Source organism: Phyllostomus hastatus, unplaced genomic scaffold (assembly GCF_019186645.2).
Source record: "Phyllostomus hastatus isolate PE091 unplaced genomic scaffold, TTU_PhHast_1.1 phas_scaffold_1674, whole genome shotgun sequence".
Lineage (NCBI taxonomy): Eukaryota > Metazoa > Chordata > Mammalia > Chiroptera > Phyllostomidae > Phyllostomus > Phyllostomus hastatus.
In genome coordinates, this window is record NW_025334011.1 from 15,380,052 (window position 1) to 15,404,098 (window position 24,047).

Sequence of the window (24,047 nt, forward strand, 5' to 3'; positions counted from 1 at the left end):
GGCACTCACCTTCCCAAGGAGTCACTAACTTTGAAACCCGGTGGTGCAGGATGGTCAGTAACAAGGATGATAACCAGGGCCGCAGGGCTGAGAGTACTTTCTAGGGGGTCTATCATTAATATTGTGTGATTTCCCACTCCCTGCTCATCCCTGTCATCTCTCTCTCCCCAGAAAGTGATGAATGGTCAACATGTCATCCACAAATGTTTTTGGGCACTGAAGTCATGTCAGGCACGGTGCAAGCTGCTGTGAACACAGCAGTGAACCAAGTATCATTCTTAGGCAGCACCTTCCTTTCACAAAGTCACTTTCTTTTTTCTGAGAGAAATCTAAGTGAACTAAAACCCATGAGTCTTGGCAGTGCCAAAGGCATTTTCCAGAACTGAATAGTGAACAGGCTTAAAGCGAGGCTATGCCGTTGTTTGCTCATGCCCTGACTCTCCGGTATGAGGGAGAAAAACCAAATTAAAGACCCTGTTTTCAGATGAGTTCAACAGAACACTGGAATTCAAATGATGTGAACTAGAGGCAAAGCCTCAAATAGGACTCTGAGCAGCAAACTTTCTATTTCTGCCCCACTTTAACCTACTGGTGAAAGAACTAGACAACTGAAGACCTTATTCCCAAAACTCCCAACACATGTAACTTCTCATTGAAACATCCAGATTTACTGAGGAGATACTGACGGGAGCTGGTGCTGACTGCAATGGGCTACAATGTTTTGTGTGCATTAATATTGTCCTCCTACCCCTGCTGCTCTAAAGATAACAGCCATTTCTTGCACTTGTCTTGCATTGGTAGTCCTTGGATGAGGCCTGGGTAGACAGAGGGTCATTAAGAAATACTGTTTCTAACCCTGACCTTGGTTGGAGGCAGCTGTCCGCCTGCCCAATGCTCATGGAGAAGAAAGATTGTGTATGTTTTATGTTCCCTGTTGCCGTATCATTCCATTGTCCATCCCACCTCTCACCATCTCCCCCACTTCTGAATTCTGAGTTACTCATCCGTAAATTCCCTAGTGTCACTAGAGACCAAGGCTAAGATCATCTGCACCCTCTTATTCCCAATTACTGTGTACAGAGGCAAAAGTTGGACAGTGAAGAAGACTGACAGGAAAAAAAATGATTCATTTGAAATACAGAATTGGAGGAGAACTCTGCTGATGCCTAGGACCACTAAAAAGACAAGCAAGTGGGTCCTAGAGCAAATTAAGCCTGACAGCACTGGAGGCAGAAATGACAAAACAGAAACTGTCTACTTCGGATACATCATGAGAAGGCAGGGTTCTTTGAAGAGGACAGGACTGCTGAGAAGCATAGAAAGGCAGCAGGACAGGAGAAAGACCAAATGTGAGATGAAAACAAGCCACAAGCCTGTGTCCACAGGAGCTGAGCAGGGTTGTTGAGGACAGGACACCATGGACATCACCCATTCATAGAGTGGCCAGGAGTCAGAGCTGAATCAATGGCATGTGACATGTACAAGTTCCCTGCCAGTATCTAAAAAATTCCCTCACATCCTTGAAAAACTTTAGCCTGGGAAGACAGCCTCCTGTCTGTCATGCCCCAGTTCATTATCCTTTGCAGCTTCAACATCTGTGCTGATAATTCTTCCAAAGTTTGGCATTATGGATCCTTGAACTCTTCTTCACAGACATATCCTGACCTTAAATTCTTCCCTGGTGTAGTTTTCCTGTCCACATCAGAAACTCCAAAATCCTCTTTAAGTGTAGCAATCTTCAGTTGTTTTGGTTCCCTTCTCCACACAAACCAGCTCTTTACCTGCACCCTTACCTCGTTCATCAACCACCAAGACCATCTGGAAATTCGTGTTACCCATCCTGCCCCTCACCCAGGAGGGCTGCACACACTCTCTCACCATCCTGACTAGATTATCTATCCTCTGGCTAGCCTCTCCCTCAGCCTTGCTGCTCCTGTGCTGGCTGACTCCACTTTCTGACTGGCTGAGGATGGAAACAAATGAGAGGAAAGAGCCCCTTTGTGCCCGTCTACTTCTTCCCCCATCAATTCCTCCTGGTGATACTACAAGGAGATAGAGCATGGAATACTCTCAACTGGGATCCAGGTTTTCCCCAAGTCAGGAAGACAATAGCTAGAGCAAATTGTTTGTTCACCTGGAATGCTCTGCACTTTACTTATGGTCCAGGAAGATACACATTGGATGGCAACTGTAGAGAAATAAGCAAGCCCTGGCTGGTGTGGCTCAGTGGGTAGAGCTCTAGCCTGTGAGCTGAAAGGTCACTGGTTTGATTCCAGATCAGGGCACATGCCTGGACCACCAATTGAGGGTAAGAGGCAGCCGATAGATGTTTCTCACCCCTTCTTTCCCCTTTCCTTCCTATCTCTCTAAAGAATAAATAAAATCTTAAAAAAGAAACAGGCCAAAAATGGAGCCCTGCTTACGAGGATCTGGGGAAAAGCTATTTCTAATCTTCATAGATTTACCGAGGCATTGAGAGGATGAGAGTTGATAATGAGAGGTGAGGAGGAAAATTGTGGGGTGACGGTAATCCTGCAATAAATAGCCCTTCACACACTACAACTGTAGCTATTTACCCTAGTGCCAGGTGACCTCTGACTACCAACAACGTCAACTAAACAAACGCTGGAGAGTGTGATAGCTTTGGGGGTAAATGCTGCCAGTCTTTCTTCGTGACCCAGGAGGCTTCATGTGACCCAGCTCAGTGGCATAGGTGGCTGGACTCTGCAGGGTGCATGTATTCTCAGTGGTCAGGTGGTCCTGGATGGCAGAGTCCGAGGTGTCAGATGGGGAACAGCTACTCCATCCGAGAGGAAACATGTGAAGGAAGCCACACAGAATGGTAGGACTTAGTCAGAGAGAGTAGAGGAAGGTGAAGAGAGTAGAGCAGAGTGTTCAAAGTAAGGAGAGTTCCAGGCAAAGCAGAAACATTAGACTAATACAATTTAATGAAGGCAAAAACAGTGGACTAGGAATTAACCTAGATCTGTGCTCTGACTCCGGAGGTGGACATGGGCAGAGTGGGGAGACCAGACAGGAGGCCATTGATGCAGATCAGGTAAGAGTGGTAGTGGCTCGGACCAGAGCAGTGGAGTGAGACAGAGAGCAAGGGCTGGGCCAGAGAATCTTCAGATGTAGAACTATGTCTGGGTGCCCAAATGTGGAGTGTGAGAGACAGTAATCAACACCACAGCAAGGTTTTTGGCCTAAGCAATGGATAACATTGTCATACACGAGATGGGAAGACAGGCATTCATTTCTGGATATGCTGATTTTGACTCAACCAATAGACATCCGGGGAAGATACAAATCTCCACTCACAAATCACTTAATATCTCTGAGCCTCAGTTTCCTCAACTGTCAGATTAAGGGAAGAACTGCCTTCCCTGTCCCACAGGGCTGTCATCCTACAGAGACGAGGAAAATAAGCACAAGCCAGAAAATGTACATGCAAGCGCTTGCTTCAAAACCTGCAACATGTCATGGGTGTGGAAGGCTTCCTTTCATCCCTTCAACTTCATTCATTCAACAATTATTTTTCTGGAGTGGGCTGTATGTCAGGCACAGGGGAGAATGCTGGGGCTATGGCTGTGAATCAAATAAAGGGCTTCTTACCCTCACAGAACTTACATTTTAGGGGTGAGGGTAATGGTATAATAAGCTAACTAAGTAGAGTAGATATGTAAATATAAAATATAACTTACATATAAATATATATATATTATTTATTTAATCATACCATTTTGTGTCTGTGTGCATGTGTGTGTATAATGGTTTGTTGGGAAAGGCCTCCCTGAGCAGATGGCGTTTATGTGAAGCCCTGACTTTGGCAAGAAGCCACCCAGGTAGCCAGACAGCTGGAAAAAAAGAGAATCAAATGCAAAGTCCCAGAGGTCAGAAAGCCCCAATATCAAACATGGGAAGCCCGTGTATGTGGAGTGCAACTGATATCAGGGAGTGTAAAAGGCTGAATGAACTCCTCGCCTGCAGAGGAAACAGGGCATTTGAGGTCCCCACCCCTTGTGGAATAGAGGCGCCCTTTCGCAAATGTCCAGCACCCAGAGAATACCACATCTGAAATCCTGCCAGACTTAGACTTCCAGAATCACAGAATTTTCTAGTTGGAGGGAACTTATTTAGGCCCCATAGCTTTCTTCCCATTCTAAATTCGTGATCTTGACTGAAGCAGAAAAAAAGAAAAAAGGTGTGTCAGCTGAGCCATGCCCAGGCCTGTGCTCCCAACCTGTGCAACCACTGATTTCCGGCATTCTGACAGCATCCTGCCCAGCACAGCGAGTGCTCCTGGGAGCGCTCCAGGTAGCCTTTACTCTACTTCGCAACTCACTTTCTGGCCAGCTGTGTTCTGGCTGGGACCAGATGCTGTCCCAAGTCAGGAGTGAGGACACAGTCTCTCAGATCCAATGGACTACACATTACTTCTCCTTTGGGCAAGGGACTACAGCATCACAATTTTATGTCAATTAAGACTCTTATTTATAGAGAACTTTCCAGTTCACAAAAGGATTTTATACCCATTTACATTTAAACTGCACGGAGCCCTTAAGAGGTCATGGTTACTGCCCCGTTATGGCAAAAGGCGCCGAGGCTTAGGGAGGAAGGGCTCCCCGAAGGAAACACGGCTAGTTTACTCGCAGAGACACAAGCACGCCCAGTGCTCTGCGCAGGGCTTTGAGCTGGCCGCCTAGTGACTCACCAGCTGGGGTGAGGCCCTCCACTTCCTGGGTGATGAGAACCTTCAGCCCCCAGGGCAAGCCTACACCCCTGCTTGCTGAAATTACTTACTTTGCATTTTCTTTCTCTCCCCTCAGGGTAATTTTTAATATTCATGCTCTGGAAGTGACAGCTCATTTTTTTTGTACAGGTACAAACCAGTATGAATAACTGTTCAGGTTCTGGCAACCTGAACACAGACGGGCCTGTAATTTACCTTCCAACAAGAGATGGTGTCAAAAGCTGTGGAGAGACAGTCTCCTGAGGGGTCCGAAGGGAGCCTTGTAACTAAGCTCCCACTCCTCCCACTTTGGATCTGCGAGTGTCAACATGGACTCAAAAGAAGTAAGATAATGACTCTTAAGGAAAAAGAAGGAAAACATTTCCTATACTTGGCTTCTGTCGTGTGTTTTTAAATTTTGTCTTCTTAGATACCTGTGCTTGTTGGAGGTATAAGGACATACTGCCTTTATTAAAAAGTCAAAAAAATATTGAGACAGCATAAAAGTAAAACATCATTTGATTAGTGGCTCCAGTCATTGGACCTTTGGGCAGTCACCTGTTTCTCCTTCCATAAAGTCACCGATTAGGAGGGACAGTGTTCTCTAAGGTCCCTTCAGCTCTGAAGATAGACAGAGGGGAGAGGAGGTATTCCTGGCCATGCGAGTTGGTCCTACAAGTGCGGGCAATACAGGCTTTTTAAGACTGAAGCTTTTGGACGTTCAAATTCATGCTTAGACCTGACTATATTTTTGAATCACTTCATTCATGAAAAGTAAAGCCCGAAAGTCAAAACAAGTGCAACCTCCATGGACTTCATCAGACAGAAGGACAACTAGTCATCAAAGAGGCTAAAATGTCGCCTGGACATCATGACAGCCCAGGATGATCCAGCCACTGGGCTGTGGGACAACTTAGAGGGGCCCCATCTTCAGGCTGGGTGGAACCCACAATGAGTCTGCACCGAGTCTTTTGAGGAGGCAGAAGCTGCACCTAAACATGTATTCACCTACTCTCCGAAGAAAGAAGTTCCAGTCAGCAAGTAAAGGGGCTTATCTGAATCTCACAGTATTTAGGTTCCTCAAGCTTAGCTTCTGGTTTCAGACCTAAGGCAACTGACTGACAGCAGCTCATGAATATTCAAAGAAGATACAAGGGCATATTTAAATTTCATCTATTAGTAACAGATGATGGCTTTTCTCTTGAGAAATTGGTTTGAAGTAACACAGACCTTGTGACAGTCATTCCACTGGTGTTCATGATAGGATATTCCTTGTGTAAGAGGAGGGTTATCTTCAAAATTTTCAGGTAGTTAAATATCATGTTTATCAGATAGCTGTTGCCTGAGCTCAGCAGTTAAGAAATGACTAGCAAATATTACTTAACTATGAAGTTTATATTCCTGTGACTGAAGTAATAATTCAATTTAGCAGCCTTACTTGACTTCTGATACTGGCAGAACATCATATTTAGATGTCATTTTTTAGGTATCATACTGGTAGAAATACAGCAAATTTTGGATAAAGATCAGTCTGACTTCCCAAAAGGTACCTTTTCATTCCATTCTAAATACCCCTTACAATCTAGCTCATCTTGGCATTCTCATGAAGGCTCCCAGACCAATATAGGTTCAGGAAAGCGCTTCCTTGTCTGAATTCATAGCAATTATTGTCTGTGCCACTTGTTTGGAATTAATTACGTACAAGCAGTCCCCAAATTAGGCTTATAATTAAAAGTTTACTTGTACTTTAATTGTTTAGAACTTAGAATAAATGGTGATTGAATTTCCAGCTGGTCCACAGAAGCCTCTATAGCCTACAATGTATTATTAGAGTTATCATTGTTCCTCATTGTTTTCAAAGAAAATGTGGCCTGACTTGAAGATGCTGGGAACAGAATTCCTCCAGAATGAGGCTCCAGACTCTGGGAGGGCCATTCTTTCCCCTTAGAGACTTGGCACGCCCCCCCCCCCCCTTTTCCATGTGTCACTAGGAAACATTGTCACTGCCAAAGTCACAAGAAGAGAATCCCTAAGCATCATCCATGAGTGAAATCCTATTCTTGTGGGTTTTCCTGCAAAATAGTTATTTAATGGGCATTCAGAGTTCAGAAGCGTCACTTCTTAACTGTGGCATTGCTTACATTTATATTACAATTTTAATATCTTATGATAATCTTCACAGTTTGTCTTCCTTGTGTGTGGGACCACACAAGATGTTTCTTTGTGTCCTGCAAAGCATCCAGCACACAGTGAAGCACATAAGAGAAGCTCAAAAAACATTTATTGATCTATAACTAGAGCTACATGGAAAGCAATTGAGACAAGAGCAGAATCAGCCAGGCACTATTCAGCATCAAGACAGATAACCTCATAATCTCAGCTGCACCTGGTTAGCCATCTTCATCCTCAGTCACGTGGCCCAGGTGCCCCTTTAAAAGGATGCCCTAATCCTGACTTGTCTCTTTGCTCCTGGATCCAAGATGTACAACCTTTACTACTCTCCTGAAGTGGATTTAAACATAGCTTTGATACTAAACATTCTAATTTGGATCCTGAAGCCTAACTGATTCCATTGCCTTAGTTTTGCGATTTCCTATAACCTCCTGCCCTGCTTTAGGTCCCAAATACTAGCAAGTATTAGACTGGGATTTGAACCCAAGCAATCTGGCTTTAGAATCCATGTTCACAAACACTGCTTGTTACTGCCTCTCAATAAATGGTTGCCAGCAGATTGAGTGAAATGAAAGTAGTAATAGCAAGTTAGGGCAATAATGTAGTTGCTTTACCCAGAAGTAAGAACAGAATTGTAAAAATGTCACGATCTGTGTTTTATGAATGTTCCCATTTACATTCCTTAAGGTTAGGCCTTCTTTCATTTTTCCACTACATTAAGTTAAAAAAGCCCAAATTTCCTTTAGAGCAGTACTTCTCAACAAGGGACATTTTAAGCCTCAGGGGATATTTGACAGTGTCTGGAGACATTTTTGATAGTCATGACTACGGCAAGGTTGGTTGGGGGATTAGTTTGCTACTGGCATCTGGTAGGGTAGAGACTGAAGATGGTGCTAAACATCCTGTAACACACAAGAGAACCCCCACTCCCAAATTATCAGGCCCAAAATATCAGCAGTGAACAAACTTAAGAAAACCTTGCTTTAGAAAGATAACAAGTCTAACTACTCAGGATATCTCTGATGTGGTTCACTGCTGACAATACATGCAGGAAAAGGGAAAAAAAATCAATCATTCTACTTGAATCACTCAGACTCACCTCTCTAGCAGGATAAAGCACTGTTTAGAAAATCTTCAAAGATCTGTCAGTCACTGTGAACATGTTTAAATGACATAAATCTGAATTTAGATTCTCACTCCAGCAACTGCTAAACAAAGGATATATCCCACCCCTCAAAGCTACCAACACAGCAACTTTAATCCTCATAAAATGAGAAAATGATTAAGAACAGACACAAGCTACCAGTGAGCATGCAGGCTTCCTATTGTACACAGAATTTTTCTTTTCCCTTCTTTCTAATTGGCTCAAGACAAGAGATTCTGGTTATTTAAATCAGTGGTATTCTAGAAGTCATAGTGGGATCTCACATGGCTTCTCTTTTTCCAGATAAGCATGCCCAGACAGGGCAAGAACTTGCTCCTGTGTGAACTCTTGACTAGTTTATTGAATTTAGCTACCAAAGGTGAAGAATAGTAAAAAAAAAAAAAAAAAAAAAAAATCTTAGTTTAAATGTACCGTGTTTTGAAAAATATTACACTAGGAGAAATCTGTTATACATTTGGAAGGAGAGCTATTAATCACTTTGAAATAAGCACCCTTGAATTCTGAGTGTTATTTCAAAAGATATTGCATATTATATGATCTAAGCCATAACTAGAAAATAACAAAACATAAATATCTTAGAATTTTACAGTTCTTAAGGGCTGTTTTATGTGCCAGGAATAGAAATAATGATGCTATTTAATGACATAATTTTATAACCAAGGAAAGACAGGGCATTGCATACTAAGGTAAGTTACCTGTCACACACCTTCTCTGCTGTCATTCCCTAAGAGTCACAGGCACCCACACTCTTCTCAGAGTCCCAGCTGAAGGGAAGTCATCTGAGCAAAGCCGCTTCATCCCTCAAGGTCATTTTTTCTTTCCAGATGCTCAGACATGAGACTTGCTACCCTGGAATCAAAGCAGCTGTACTCTACTCCTCTACCCCTGAGCCCAGGGCCGTCCTGGGAGGAGAGCCCTGCTAGCATATCTGTTCTCCTAGATACACCCTTTTTCGAAGATCTTCCATGTATAATTTTTCATTACTCAATACTTTGTGGCAGCATCTTTATAAGAAAAGAGATGCCAAACTCATTAAATCAAGGCACATGACTAGATATAAGAATCAAGATGAAATTTCTTTGAACTCATTTTCAAGTTAATAGAGCTCTTATGAAATCATGTGCCCTCAAAAAAATCCAAAAAACAAAACAACAACAGCAACAACAACAAAAATCCAGCTGTTTTTGGAAGTTTCCTGAGTACAGATGGAAAAGAAAGGACTTTTCTCTGTGATTTCAAACATCCTGCAGTTATTTGGGCTATTTCATAGAAGCGCTCTTCTGAACAGCAGCTGAATCCCACCATGGCCGAAAGAAAGCATTGCGACAGATCTCTCAGTCTCCCTCCTGTGTTTTTGTGGCTTAATATCTTAGATGGAAAATTGCACTTTAGAGTTTTGTATAAAAAGTACTCTCAGATTTATTTGCTTTCAAACATCATGAAGCTGCAACAGAAACTGGCTTGGCACTTCCCAGAACTCTATACTCATGAAGTTCAACACTTAGGGGTTGAAGACTCTTTAAAAATACTTACGCAGATTAAATATATCTGAAATAACATTATATAGGTGAAACAATGAACTATAATTTTGTGCTTCAGTGATTTTTTATGTACTTGTTTTTTAAAGTTTTCATCAACATAGTACTCACATTCATTTTTTGAAAATAAAATCTACTAAGAGTGTTCTCTATATATTTTCCTTATTTCTGCATAATTGTGCTAATTTATTAGCTGGGGCAGTTATATTTTAAATGGCAGTGTATATATTTAGCAACATAATTGTGAAAGTTCTACCATGCTTATGATTATAAATATGTAAATATGCTTTAGGAGCAGTCACTTAGCATCTACTTCTGACATGATTTTTGGAAAATTCTTGTTGAAATGCTCAGAATTTACTCCTGAATTCACTTCTCTTCTCAAGGTGGGGCTCATAGTTCTTATTCACCAGGCAGAATATTACACGCTAGTAAAACGTGTGGGCTCTTTGATGGACCTGGACATTCTATGTCACTTAATGGCTTTGTGATCTTGGGCAAGTCACTTAACCTCTCTGAGCTCAGTGTCTGCATTTGTGAAATTGGGATGATGATAGCACATACCTCACTGGGTCACACTGATTATATCCCATGATGTATAGAAACAACTTAACATAGTGTTTGGCCCAATAAAAGGCTCTCAGTAATTCTTCTTCTTAAAATAGTAGTACTTACAAACGTGGTACCTAGCAGTACTACACGTTGGTCCAGTCATTAAATCTCTAAAAGAGTTTAGAACTGTAGTGGAAGAGGAAGTATGACTAGCTAGGTAACTATGGGGTGATAGGTAGCAGTGCTGGTAGCAAAGTTTCCAGACTCAAGTTCTTTTTACCAGAGAATCATTCTATATGCACTTTATCCATGTGCCTGGGTTGAGTCGATGAGGTTGTTTAGGCATTTCAATAATTGGAACTCTCAATGTCGAGGAGGATGTATATGTGTAGGGGTAAGGAGAAAGAATCTAGCCTGCTCATGGGTATACAAGCTCTCCAACCTGACCCTCTGGAGATAAGCTGATTAACAGGTGAGAAATCACCTAGGTGAGATGTGAGATAAAAGTCTTCCTCTGTTATTTCACATTTCAGGAAATGAAAAAAAATTGCAAAAATGTAAACTTATATTCATAATTATAATCATATGTCAGAATATGGTAGTGATAATGACAGTATATTTTAGGTGAACATTACTCTTTTCAGTCAATTTTCCTAATACTTGTTATTCTAGAAATAAGATAATTTAGAGTTTCTAAAAAGGGTTTCTAACAGAAATCCACAGAACTTTTCTGAGCTTTGGTGAAACAGAAACCTAAAGAGGAAGCAGAGGCCCTGAAGGAATACTGATGCTACTTAAGGCTAAAACTCTTCAAGACTTCGATCCAATACAGAGAAGACTCCACATATCAGCAGAGGGCTCCTTATTTTGTTCCCTCCCATAACCAAATCCTATAAAAAAATGGGTTCAGTGATGCTCATTAAGTTATATACATGTGGTAACTGCATGCATTGACACTGAGCTAGGCGCTGGGGAAGAAGTCAAACACCATCATTGACCAAAATGTGCCTACAGCCCAGCAGCATGGAAATAGCTTAATATGATCCACAGTGGAACCAAGCTCTCAGTGCTCTTCAACCTACGAGGTGAGCCAGCATGGGGGTGTGTGGTGATGGTGAGGAGGATGAATTCTGGCCTTCACGTTATATCCTGGAAATAAGTAATTTTGATTGTTTCTTGTACTAAATTCTTAGGACTCTTAAGACCTATTCTCTAAGTGACCCATTTTTCCTGACCAGTCCCTTACAGCCCACTGCAGAGGATGCGTAGCCCTTTCTTTGAAGCACAGGGCAGAAGCTTCTGAGACTCAGGCACATCTTGGTAGATTTCCCCCAGCTGTGACATTGGTCTGTTCCCATAAGCCTCAGTATTCACCCCACACCCTCGGTTGTCCATGGTCACAAGAAGTATCCCTTTCTTGGATTCTTAATATTTCACTTCCTAAAGCCTTTGGAAAAGAGGGAATAAATAGTTTTCCAATCCTGAATTTTTCTTAGTCCTACATAATTAAGCCAGTCACCATTGCTTTTTTTTTTTCCCAGTTGTGAGAGAGGATTAAAACTGTTAGTGTGTTAATGATGCCCAAACTTTCACATTCATTCTCTTTCCATCCTGCAGGAATCTGTCTGCTGTGACTGAACAGATAAGGAGAGGCAGCCTTCGAGTGATACAATTATGCTAATTAGGACAGGGCTTTCTGATTTGGGTGTGAAAAAGTAAGATAGACAATTCATATTCCATTCACAATTTTGGCATTCTTTTTATAAGGTTATGTAATAGCAGTAAGTGATATTGCCATTTTTAGTGAAGAGCAAGTAAGACCCATTCTTATAAGGTACTGAATAATTAAATATCTAGATCTTATTTTCATATTTATGAATTTATATATGACCACTGGTAAAAGGCTCAACCTTTTTTGGACTCAATTTTTTTGACTAGTTTTATTGTGATTATAATTATTATGTTGGTTTTCTTTAACCAATTCAGGCAAGTGAAATTCCCTCTGTAAAAATTAGCTTTTCTATTACTATATGAACTTTGGAGAGTTTTTAAGATGTAGTAGGAGGGTTCTGGACTGGCAAATTATAACAATATATATATTAAAAAAGAAATTAAGCCCTGGCTGGTGTGGGTCAGTGGACTGAGTGGTGGCCTATGAACCAAAGGGTCGCTGGTTCGATTCCCAGTGAGGGCACATGCCTGGGTTGTGGGCCAGGTCCCCAGTAGGGAGCATGTGAGAGGCAACCACACACTGATATTTCTCTCCCTTTCTCCCCACTTCCTTTCCTCTCTAAAAACAAATAAAGAAAATCTTAAAAAACAAAAAAAGAAATTAAAATGCCTAGAGTACATCATTCACTACATAATTTTGCTGATCTCAGTATTTACTCTGGAATGAGTATTAAATCCAAACCATTCTATTTTTATACAAATTCATGATTTATCACCCTAGATGACAGTCAGTAACACATTCTTTCCATTTCCCAAAACCAGATGAGAAAAAAATTTTACCACAAGGAAAAACACAAATCGGCCTTTCAAACAGCTATACCTTGAACCACTCACTCCTTGTCTTCTGTGGCAGATCAATTATTATAAGCTCTTGATTTATTTTTCTGAATGGTTTCTGCTAATCACAATTTCCTTCCAAATTATTCAGGTGTAGGTAATGGTGACGCTGTTTGACCCTCACTCAGGAGGCTCGTACTGACCACTCTCAGTGTGTCTGCCCTCACAGCCAGGGGCTGCCTCACTTGACCCAAGCTGTGCCCTCAGCAGCATCCACAAGGCACACTGCACAAGGCTGGGGCCCAGCTGATGTCTGTTCTCTTGGTTTGACCTCTGAAGAGCAGTGCTCAGCAACACCCAGACACATACCACCCTCGGCCACCCTCACCCCCTTACCTGGTCTCTCTGTCTTTGGGTATCGTAGCAGTGCTGTAAGCAAACATTTGCTTCTCCACTAGAGGAGGGCCAAGGTCCACAATTCCGGATAGTCCTGGAGTCCGTGGCTTTTCAATATACACCAAGGTGCCTGCCTCCTTTTTGTAGGCCTGGCGGCTGGGCGAGACCCGGTCTGGCTGCATGGTGTGAGGGGGCCCGTGGGCGTTATGATGAGCGTGCATGTCCATTCTCATGTCACTGACCCGGTGAGGAGAGGCAGGGGGTGTTTTGGGGCCCAGCGTAGGCAAGTGGCTATCTGGATACTTCCTAGATTTCTGCCTGTACAATGACTGCTCCATATGCATTTCTGCTTGCAAAGAAGGGTTGCAGTAAGCACTCGCTGACCGGATTGCTGTGCGGTGATATGCAATGATGTGATCAGGGACATCCAGTGGGTGCCCGCCATGGGAAGAGGCTATGCTCATCCGTCCCTCGTGATACAAGTAAGGATCAGCATAGAAACCCTCATTTCGGTACATCGCAATGTTCTTGCCACTCATGTCTTCATCTGGCTTTACATCTCTTCTTTCCAAAATGGCGCTTGGGCTAGGTGAGATGGATCTGGAGACTGGCAGACTGGAGAGTCTGTCCCTGGGGATGGTAGCATTGCCAGGAACAAGCATGGGGCGGGTGCCCCCATAAGGAATTCTGGATGGGGAGGGCGGCATGGAATGGGGGACAGGAGTGGAAGGCGGAGAATTTGGAATGGCGTGGGGTAGATGAGCTGTGGATCCAGGTCGAGAGGCACCAGGGCCATCTCCTCTTGCATAAACAATTTCTCTCTGCATCTGAAAATAAGAAATTAGAAAATCTCCTTTGATATTCACGTTTTTACAGAAGACTCCATGTGACAGTGTGGCTTCCCTGATGCAGTAGGCTGAATAATGGCCTTTGTAAGATGTCCATACCCTAATCCCTGGATCCTGTAATTATGTTCCCTTACACGGCATAGGGACTTTGCAGATGGCCCCCTTTAAAAATGTTGAGGTGGGGAGATTATCCTGGATTATCCTGATGGGCTTATTGCAATTATAAGGGTCCTTACATCTGACAGGGAAGCAGAGGGACATGTGATGACAGATACAGGGTCAGAGAAACACTAGAAGATACTACACCACTGACTTTGAAGATGGAGGAGGGGCTGTGTGCCAAAGAATGCAGGCAGCGTCTGGAAGCTGGAAAGGGCAAGGGAACGGATTCTCCCCTGGAGCCTCCAGAAGAAGCGTGGCACTGTCAACACATTGATATTGGCCTGTGAAGCCCATTCTGGACTTCTGATCTCCACAACTGTAAGATAATGCATTTGTGGTGTTTTAAGCCACTAGATTTGTGGTGATTTGTTACTGTAGCCACAAGAACCAAATGCACCTGATATAGAACTTGATGTTGTGGAAAAAAAATAGTGCAGTGGTTTCAATTTTGAGGTCACAGCTTCTTAGAGACAATAAATGTGTATCAAAAGTGCTAAAATTATGTTTTTGAAAACTTGTTCTGGGCATATTTTCTAGTATTGACCCTGGAAAATAGTTAGTAAGTATCTTTCCCATCTTTCCAAGTTGGTACAATCTAGGGACATGGCCGGAGAGGAAAAGACATGCATGGGGAAGACCTGAAGGGAAGTTTCACTGATTCGCCATCTCCTTACTTGAACTGAGCCTATGAGAAACCAGGCTCTGAGAGGCTGGGAGAAAATACCGGGAGGAAATACCAGGAGGTAAGAGTGCAACAGGAGGCAAGGGAATGAAGAGGGAAGGGAATCTCAGGAATGGAGGGGAGAAAGAATTCCAACAGTACATTCTGTGGGGCGGCCATGTGATGACAAGAAGCCTGCTTGGGTTGGCCATCGTAAGCCCAGTACTTCTTGCTCAGGCAGCAGTGACTTCTGGGCTGTGTCATTACCATCAGTTTAGGAGAGTGGGGACTCCCACAGGGTCTTCCATTAGCTCTCCTTTAGAAGAAACAATGACTAAAATCAATGACTCAAGAATCATAATTACAGACATCAAATTGGTGGTTGCCACAGGCAGGAGGTGAGGGGTGGATGAAGGTGGTCAAAAGATATAAACAGGTGGTTGAAAGATATAAACTTGCAGTTATAATAACAAATTAAATAATAATTAAGTCATGGTGGTGTAATGTACAGCATGGTGACTGTAGTTAATAATACTATATTGTATATTTGCAAGTTGCTAAGGAGTGATTTTAAAAGTTCTTAATACAAGAAAGATTGTAGCTATATGAGGTAATGGATGTTAACTAGACTTACTGTGGTAATCCTTTCTCAATATTCACATAGGTAGAATCACTATGTCCATGTGAAACTAGTACAATGTTATATGTCAATTATGTTTCAGTAAAAAGGGAATAGTTAGTGAGGAAAGGAAAAACTGATTTGCAATTACACTGCTATTTAGAAGGGGCAGAATAAAAAAAAACACAAATTAATTCAGGATATGAATGTTTGATACTTTTGTTTTGGTCAAAGTCCAGGAGGGTGATGCTCACTGAGATTTTCCAAATGGATATAAGGGAAGGGACTAACAGCCTTGGCTCCTACCGAGACCACCCATTAAGTTTATCTGTGCTGCCACAGGAGCCCACATTCCCCTCCAGTCCCCTGGGAGATGTGACAGACAAGGAGGGCTCAAATGGATGAGAACAAAGATGAGCAGCTGAGAGACCCATAGTGTGGGTGATGGGAAAGAAGAAAATGCAGAGGCAACCAAAGAAGGTTGGACATGAAGCAGGGCTGAATGCCCTGAATACATACTGATTTCTTATCTTACAAATCCATTCGGTTGGTAAACAGTATTTACCAAGCACTTGCTGAGAACCAGGCGTTACTCTAGCATACAGCTCTAATGAGCCCCCAGTTCTCACCCTTAAGAGGGTGCTCTTGCATACATCTCTTAGATGAGAATGCTGGGAAGAATGGTGGGACTCCCACACTTCCTTGTTTTGTCTCTAGAAAAGATCCAGGAGTGCAGAAGCCCTGACCCAGGAGTTTTACACAAAATGGAGGATTTCATAATAGGAATGACCAATAAAAAATGCAATCAAGATGCAAATATGTACATAACAACTACAAGGAACCCTTCCAGGCTGCCTTATCTGAGCACCATTGGATGGGCTCCTTAGCCCTATTGGTGTTGGTGGGGAGCCACTGTTTCTGGGAACCCCAAAGTACACAGGCTCCTCACTTGCAATTACAACTTTATTTCCACTCCCTCTACCTCCCAACACACACACAGTCCTCTCACCACAGGCTAATCGGTTGCCCCTCTAAACTGCATGTGGGGATACCCTCAAGCTGTCCTCATCCTGGGGACTCTCTCCCAGTTTTCCAGCCCTCGTGGATCCAAACAGAGGCTGAGAGTAAGGCTTGGGCTCCAGGTGTATCTGTTCCAAAGGCCAACCCAGTCCTCTCTCAGCTCACTCACTTGACACGTCATGACTCAGTTTCTCAAGGGCACTCCCAAAGTGTGATGTTATCACTCTGTGATAATGCTCCCAACTCGTGTTCCAGAATAGTTGGAGCAGCCATGTGACAGAAATTTTGCAGCAGAGCAACATGGATCGTTTGTAAATACCTTTCCTACTCTATCTGCCACAAGGCAGGCCGGCAGGGCTCAATAAAAAGAAATAACTACCAACTTAAAGTCTAAAGACTTCTGGGCTGAGTCTGATGACAGTAGCTCAGAAACTGAAGCTGCTTTACATCCTAGAAACAATAACACATCTACTGGTGATTTTGATGACTAATAAGCTACAACAGCTGTTGATATAAAGTCTTTAAACAAACTGGAAAAAAGAAGGTCTGGCTCAATGGTGAGCAGAGCAGGCCTTCCCAGATCATCAAATACAAGGGAGACTGGCTCAGCCAGCAGGGCGTTTCCGGCCAAATTCCCCATGCAATCAGACCATACAACACAGTAACGAACCCAAACAAATGTAAGGATAAGTCTGTCACATCAATTCAAACATGCCATGGGGTGTAAAGTGTAACAGAGTGTTCAAGGTGCATTAGGTGCAGCAAATGGTAGTTACTATTACCATTATTCTTAATTCCAAAAATTAAAGGGGATTTCAACTGTCCAGAATCAATTTAAAATGAATAATCTGAACTGGGTTAGTCACTACTCCCTCCCTGTTCCTTTCCCTCCTGATCTGGCTTCAGATTATATCTTGATTTGGGAGATCCTGACTCCAATTAATAAACATCAAATATACACCCCCCCATTTTTTGGTAAGAGAGTAAAAAGAGACATGGAGACTCTGAGGAGTATAGAATTATCTAGAAGGAAAAAGAATATTAATAAAAGAAAAATATAAACTTAATTTTATTTCATGAAAAGTTGAATAAATTTAAAACAAAAGGATGCTTGCATAGGTGTTTTATTTTGTTTTTTTTTTTCTGTATAGGTTTTTTTTTAAGATTTTATTTACTTATTTTTAGAGAGGGAAGGGGGGGAGAAAAAAAGAGAAAGAAACATCAGTGTGCGGTTGCTGGGGGTCATGGCCTGCAACCCAGGCATGTACCCTGGCTGGGATTCGAACCTGCGACACTTTGGTTCACAGCCCGTGCTCAATTTACTGAGCTACGCCAGCCAGGGCCTATATTTTAAAAACATGTTTGGTGAAGTGAAAAATATGGTTAGGAGGTATATTATATAACTAACTTTTAAAATAATACAAACAAAAAATCATTAGACTTTCTTGATGTCATGTGTGGATGAGTTCAGAAAGAGATGTAACAATTAACAGTGATTCTAATATGCAGTGCATTTGTATTGGAAGTGTGGGTGATTAGTCAAATTATTTAACATTCAGTAGCCAGAATCACATGGGTACCAACTAACCAGAATGGGAACTCAGCCAATGAGGATGGATCCTAGCCACAATCAGTAACATGTACCTGATGGTAATGCTGTTTATCACCCTGCCTTGTCCACTTCAAAATAATCTTGCCATCATCCAACAGGGCCACTGGAAGAATCACTGTTCACCTGCGTTAACCACAGCTCAGGTGAATACAAGCATTTAGCTATGGCAGAACAGGTAGGTAATCTAAAGTTGAATGTCTCCATCAGCACAAGTGACTTAGAGGTTGGAAGCCTTTGGCAGAATTCTTACATTGGTTTGCCAAGTTATGACTGACTTTCCAAGACTGAGGTCTAAAAAGAACCCTGATAATTTCATCCTTGGCTCTACAGAGAGCCCAGGGAGAGAATGACATTATGTTCCCATTATGTAGTGGGAAATGTTTTAAACTTACAACTAGAATGAACCCTTAAGATTGGATAACTAAAGGATACGGATCCACCAAAGGTAACTCACTCTCATGGTGAGGCTGAAGGTATGGATAGGGAGATGAGAAGAGAGAATCCTTTTGAAGTCTTCAGTGCGATCTCCCATGAAGACTATTGTTCTAAGAAAAAGTGGATTTCATATATTCCAGGAAATACTCATGGTCTGATTCTATAATTCAGTAGCCCCCAACTTTTTGGCACCAGGGACCAGTCTTTCCATGGGGGAGGGGGAGGGAGAGGACAGAAGGCAGAGCTCAGGTGGGGCGGGGCAGGGGTGAGTGTGTCAGGAGGCAGAGCTCAACCAGCTTCCCTCCAGGCAGGGTCCTAACAGGCCAGGGACAGGATCGGGTCCTCGGCCAGGGGTTGGGGACCCCTGCTACAATTCACAGTTTTAAAAACCCCCAGCCTTTTATGTTAGTGTTCTTTCAATGGAGGTGTCTTCCTAGAATCAGGCACCCTGACAGTTTCCTTTTGTTTTTTAACTGTTTTTTTTTGTTTTTGTTTTTGTTTTTGTTTTCTTTTTGCAAATGAGTAAAAAAATGGCATTAAATACATACTGGGTTTTTCCTGCACTAGTATTCAAAGTCAGTCCTTTTACGAGAAAATTATATTCAACTTTAAAGGTAAAATAAATAAGCAACACTCACAAATATCCACACAGTTGCTATGCACCTTAATATACTTGAATCCCTTATTTTCCCACCAATCTCTCTGATGCCACCAGACTACTCTATCATCTCACTTCTTTTACTACGTTAAACATATCCGAATATGTTATATCATTGGCCCTTTTGGTGCACAAAATTTTAACAGTAACATCTTTCCATGAGCTCTAAAGAATTTCATTTTACATCAGAAAAGAGATGACCTAACACAAAAGTAAAGGTTCTTTTAACACCTTACCAGAACACATCACAGGTATTCCTTTGCCTATACAATGGCCCAAAGAAAACGTTCCTTTCTGTGCACCAGATACACTGGCAATGTATGGACAAGGTGGTTCTCCATTGTTCATCTGCTGTGTTGGGCACAGAATCTCCCCCTTTCCATTACTGCCCAAACCACTGCTGCCTCTGGGTTGAACCCTTCCAGTTCTTGTAAACAGCACAGTTTCTTCCAGAGCCCAGCACCACGGCCCCAGCTGAGGCTGCTGTCCCCGACCACAGCTCACAGCTCAATATGCTTTTTGGCCTGAACTTCCTAAGACCGGAAGAAATCTGGGGCAGTTTCAAATGAATTGCCCAAAGTTTGAGTTAGAAATCCTAACATATATCTATCGATATTTTATTTCCCCCAAACATTGCAAGTTAAAGCAACTATTGCTCATTGAGAGGTTTCTTGAATGTAGGATAAGAGGGGGGAAACATCTTAAAATTGTTTCTGGAAAAAAATCTAGTATAAAAAATGTTTATCTCAAATCATTCTGGGAAACAGTCTCATGTAATCATGCCTTTTGTGGAGTATTTAAAATACATATATTGTTTGCATAAAGGGAATATTATGTACATTTTATTTTATTTCAAACCCCACCCTTTCAAGTCTAGAATTTATAAACATCCCACTCAGTCAGACTACACAATGAAGTAACTGGACAAAACTGAAGAGGATTCTAATGAGACTCCCACCCACAAAGAATTAAAGCCACTTACTTTCTCTTAAGGAGATCACCTGTATAACTAACGCCGTGAGAAATCACACTGGCTCAGCTCCCAATTACACGGTTCCTTTGTTTGCTGCTTCATCTAAATCCTTAGTTCCACACTTGAATGTTTTAGAGTTTTCAGAGAAGAAATCACAAAGGAATGTCCCCCAGCTTGAGTGTTCATAACCAGTAAAGACCATCTTGTTCTGCTCAGTCTTCTGAAAGAAGCCGCCACAGGCATGGATAAAACGCCGTCCTCCCTGTGATAAGCCAATTTCTCCTCCCCTTGGAAATTAGTCACTAAATAACCTCAGCCCACATCCAACCACGGGCTACTGCACGGGTGACTCAGTCCTTTAACAATTGCTTACATGGAAAACACACACCAATGAACAAACTCTGAGAGACCTAGGTAAACGGGTTAACAATGAAGGAAACATTACAAAATAGATTTAACTAAGGCAAACAGGATCATTAAAGCCAGCAAACAACCAGCCACCAACAACGGAAACCATCAGAAAACCCAACATGTTAATTACCCTCAGGACCAACTCACAGGTCAGTACTCTGTGGAGAGAGGGTGCTACCAGCACCCCACGCCTGGTCTGCTGCCAGACTTGGGAAGCCTCTGGATTGGCTGCGGAAGGAAATGTGAGCCAATTCCCTTGGTTTATAACACCGGAGGGAAAACATGAGGGAGGAGGCTGTCCGTCTACTCATTAACCAGACTGGTTATACCAAGCTGAACTTTGGGTAGCAGCCATTAATCAGTCTTACACGGTGCCAGGCACGCCACTGCAATCATTCTGGAAAACATACCTGAAAGGAGAGGAGAAGATAGACAGTGGTGGACAACGCTTAAGCACAGAGGAAATTTGAGAAAGGAAACCAGAACCTTTCTGACCCGCCCTCTACAAGATGGGGGAGAAGGCCAGGGCAGTCTTCAGAGACTCCTGTGGGCAGCCGCTGTCAAGGCAGCCGTTCTCTTCCAGGTGAACAGGCACAGGGACGAGTGTGTTCCCAACAAGAAGGGGCTTGTGCAGTGCTCTGCAGATGACAGGTATGAACACACTGCTAACAAAAGACGAGGGAGAAAGGCATTTCTTTAGCCCACAGGTAGGCTCTGTCAGTCAGCCGTGCTTCCTGAGTCCTTAGGGCCTGAGTGGAAGGGAAAGCTATATCTGAGTGGCAGTCCAGCAAAAAAGTCACCCAATGCTGGGCTGGAAGCCTCCCCGGCCTCAGGCCACACCCCGTGACCACGCTCTGGGCAGCCTGCACATTTTTCAAACAGTTAAGGCTTTTAGAGGTTGTTCTTGCTGACCAAAAGCATTCCATGACGTTTCTCATGTTCAATTTCAGTCAGCATTGCAGGTTTTCTCAAAAAACTGTTTACTGCCATCGAGACGCTTTGTGGTTATTAAGGGAGGGAGAAAACAGAGCACATGACATCGCCACCCTCCTAAGATGTCTCATTAGAAACAATATTTGGATGAAGCGGTTGTTAGAGGTCAGACAAGAGAAGAAGGAATATGAAAACCCTTGTTTTGATTTTTAATCTAATCAGCTGGAGTTTGTTATTTCTTACCAGAGTATGCAAAGCACACACCATCAGCCCCAGATGCATCTGGTGTACATTTGGCAGGTTTTGTTTCTTCAGTCCAACGTGAGCCTTCCAGGAAGGCGAAGGCAGGGACTGCTCTCCCATGTCTGATTAGGCTGTGATTCCACCCCTGTCATAGCCCTAAAGACCCTGGTTTTGGCATTAAGACATCCTAACCATCAGGCTCTTGTACTGATTTACCCACTGTTTTTCTGCGTAGGGCTGCTTGTTAGAGGGAACAAATGTAAAGTGTCTGGGTCATGTCCCCTTCCCCGGGAGACAGAAGCTCTTGGCTAACTGCTGTTTGGCTAAGTGCCTCATGCCACACTCAACATTTTCCTCATGTCAGCTATTTTAGAGAGAGGTGGCTTCTGTTGACCCTGATACCAGGTAAGCGGAAGGTGCAAGGTGAGAGAAGATCTGGTTCACCTCTCCCTCTCTTCCTTCCTGTTAGATTCAGAATAGTTTCCTCTTACTTTCAAAATGATCCCGGGTACCGTCTACAGAGTAAATGCGGCTCCATCATTACCAGAGTAGTAATTCACTGTCAGAGTTTGAAGGCTTGCCCAATTCTGTGGTGAATCAGGATGAGTTCAATGCCCTCTAGTAAGAATCGTGCAGCTCACCCAACAGAAAGAGAAGAGGTCAATATCCTAAGTGCTGCCTGAGGAATGGGTAAGCTGATTTCCTAAATGCTACCCTGTGCCATGGAAGCCTTGGTTCCAGCTGAGTGGCGGCTGCTCTCCAGAGAAGGGGTCCTTTGGGCTAGGTCACCACACCCAACCACTAACACCCTATGCTCTGGCTTCCTAACCTCACCAGACCTTCCTCAGTACAGCCATCCTTGGATGCTGCAGGCTCTGTGAACCTGCTCTTCCCAGCTGGGTATAGAGCCCTACACTCTTCATTCTCCCTCTTCCTTTCACTCACTGACTGGCCCTTTAGCAAACTGGAAGCAATGTATGTCTTTTGAGTTACTATTAAGCAAGGTCATGCCATAAAATTCAGCATTACCTCAACAGGAAATACCTTTTATTCTCTGGTAAGGTTAAGAGTCTTGAGGAATTTATTCCTATTTCCCTCTTCTTATTATTCATTTCTTTATTAGCTTCAACAAAATTACATATGCTTAAGGAAAATCTAAAGTGTGCTTATCAACATGAAAATGATATTGTGATGGGAAGTGATCACAATGTTAAAAAATTTTTAAGTTCATATTGCTTACACCATTAAAATTGGAAAGATGGCCATTCATAAGGTCTTAGTGAATCTATTAATATTTCATATGATCATAAATGGAAAGTTTCCCAGACATGAAACAGACTGTTGCCAAAATTATTTAATTCTCGGGAAAGAGATGGTCCCGTCAGTGGTTAGCTTATGGCTATATTTAAGGTAATCATTATTTGCACAAATATTTTGACATGGGGAACTCTGCTGGGCCTTCCAGTACCAGATCTGACTTACTAGTATTTTGTCCAATTGTGATTAAAGATCTGTCTGGAACATAGTAAAGAAGTAGTGTTAAATAAATCATTTAACTTCCACAACTGGTCACTTTGTTGAGCTGTAGGACAGACAAAAGAAAATTGTTCTTGTGCTGATACACAATCTTCTGTTGGGATACTCCTGCATTTTCCAGGCCAAGGACAACCTCCTTTTGTACCTAAAATAGTTGCAGTTTGTAAAATGATATCTTCTTTGCACCACTTGCAACAGATGGTGCAAATAGCTTTCTCATTAGTTATCTCCATCTCTGCACATCACCCATTTTCCAGATGGACACTGTTCTTTTAAATAGTAATCCGTTTTGGTGTTAAAGATTTGTTCTTAGTAGCAATTCATCTCTTTCACTCCAACATAACTTTCAGTGCCTTAGGCTGTATTTTTCTTTTTATGGCAGTTCTCTAAACTCCTACTTAACTTGTCAACATACATTCTGCAATATATAACATATTGCTTATTTATTTATAACATTTCTTATTCTACAATACAAAGAATTTATTTGCCCCCCCCACCACACACACACAAATACACACAAATGATAACATCCAGCAGTTTGTAGCTTGTATAGCACTTTCAATTGTGATTTCATTTCATGGGTCTCAGAAATGCAAAAGTTAGGTTTACTACCCCCATCTAAATGTGTAAGAAATGGACATGTAAGAAGGTGAGAACCTTGCTTAACATCCCATCACTACTAAGGAGTGAAGCAATGAGAATGGCCATCTCCAGCCAGGCCACAGTGCCACTGCTCCTTTTGTGTTTAAGTGTGAGATCATGTGTCCTCCAGCACAGTGGGAGCTGCTCTGAGAGGAATGGTGTCCCCAAGCCCTCCCTGCTGGGATCACTGAGGGTTTATCTGAGTTTGGACCTTCTGTGTGCAGCATGGTG

The 24,047-nt window shown here is 42.5% G+C and overlaps 1 protein-coding gene across 19 annotated transcripts in view; it reads right to left on the reverse strand.

Moving 5' to 3' along the window:
* The window catches only part of KIAA1217 (KIAA1217 ortholog), a 486,478-nt gene that overhangs the window by 54,331 nt on the left and 408,100 nt on the right, over window positions 1-24,047 (reverse strand). For 18 of the 19 annotated variants that reach the window (XR_006787887.1, XM_045858214.1, XM_045858223.1 and 15 more), the window contains one exon: window positions 13,064-13,890. Coding sequence is in view for 18 of the 19 variants with exons in the window: in XM_045858214.1 (XP_045714170.1) it covers window positions 13,064-13,890 (827 nt within the window). In the remaining variant the exon portion in view is untranslated. Of the gene's footprint in view, window positions 1-13,063; window positions 13,891-20,060; window positions 20,298-24,047 lie in introns of those variants that run through there. The other variant, XM_045858218.1, reaches the window with a different exon arrangement.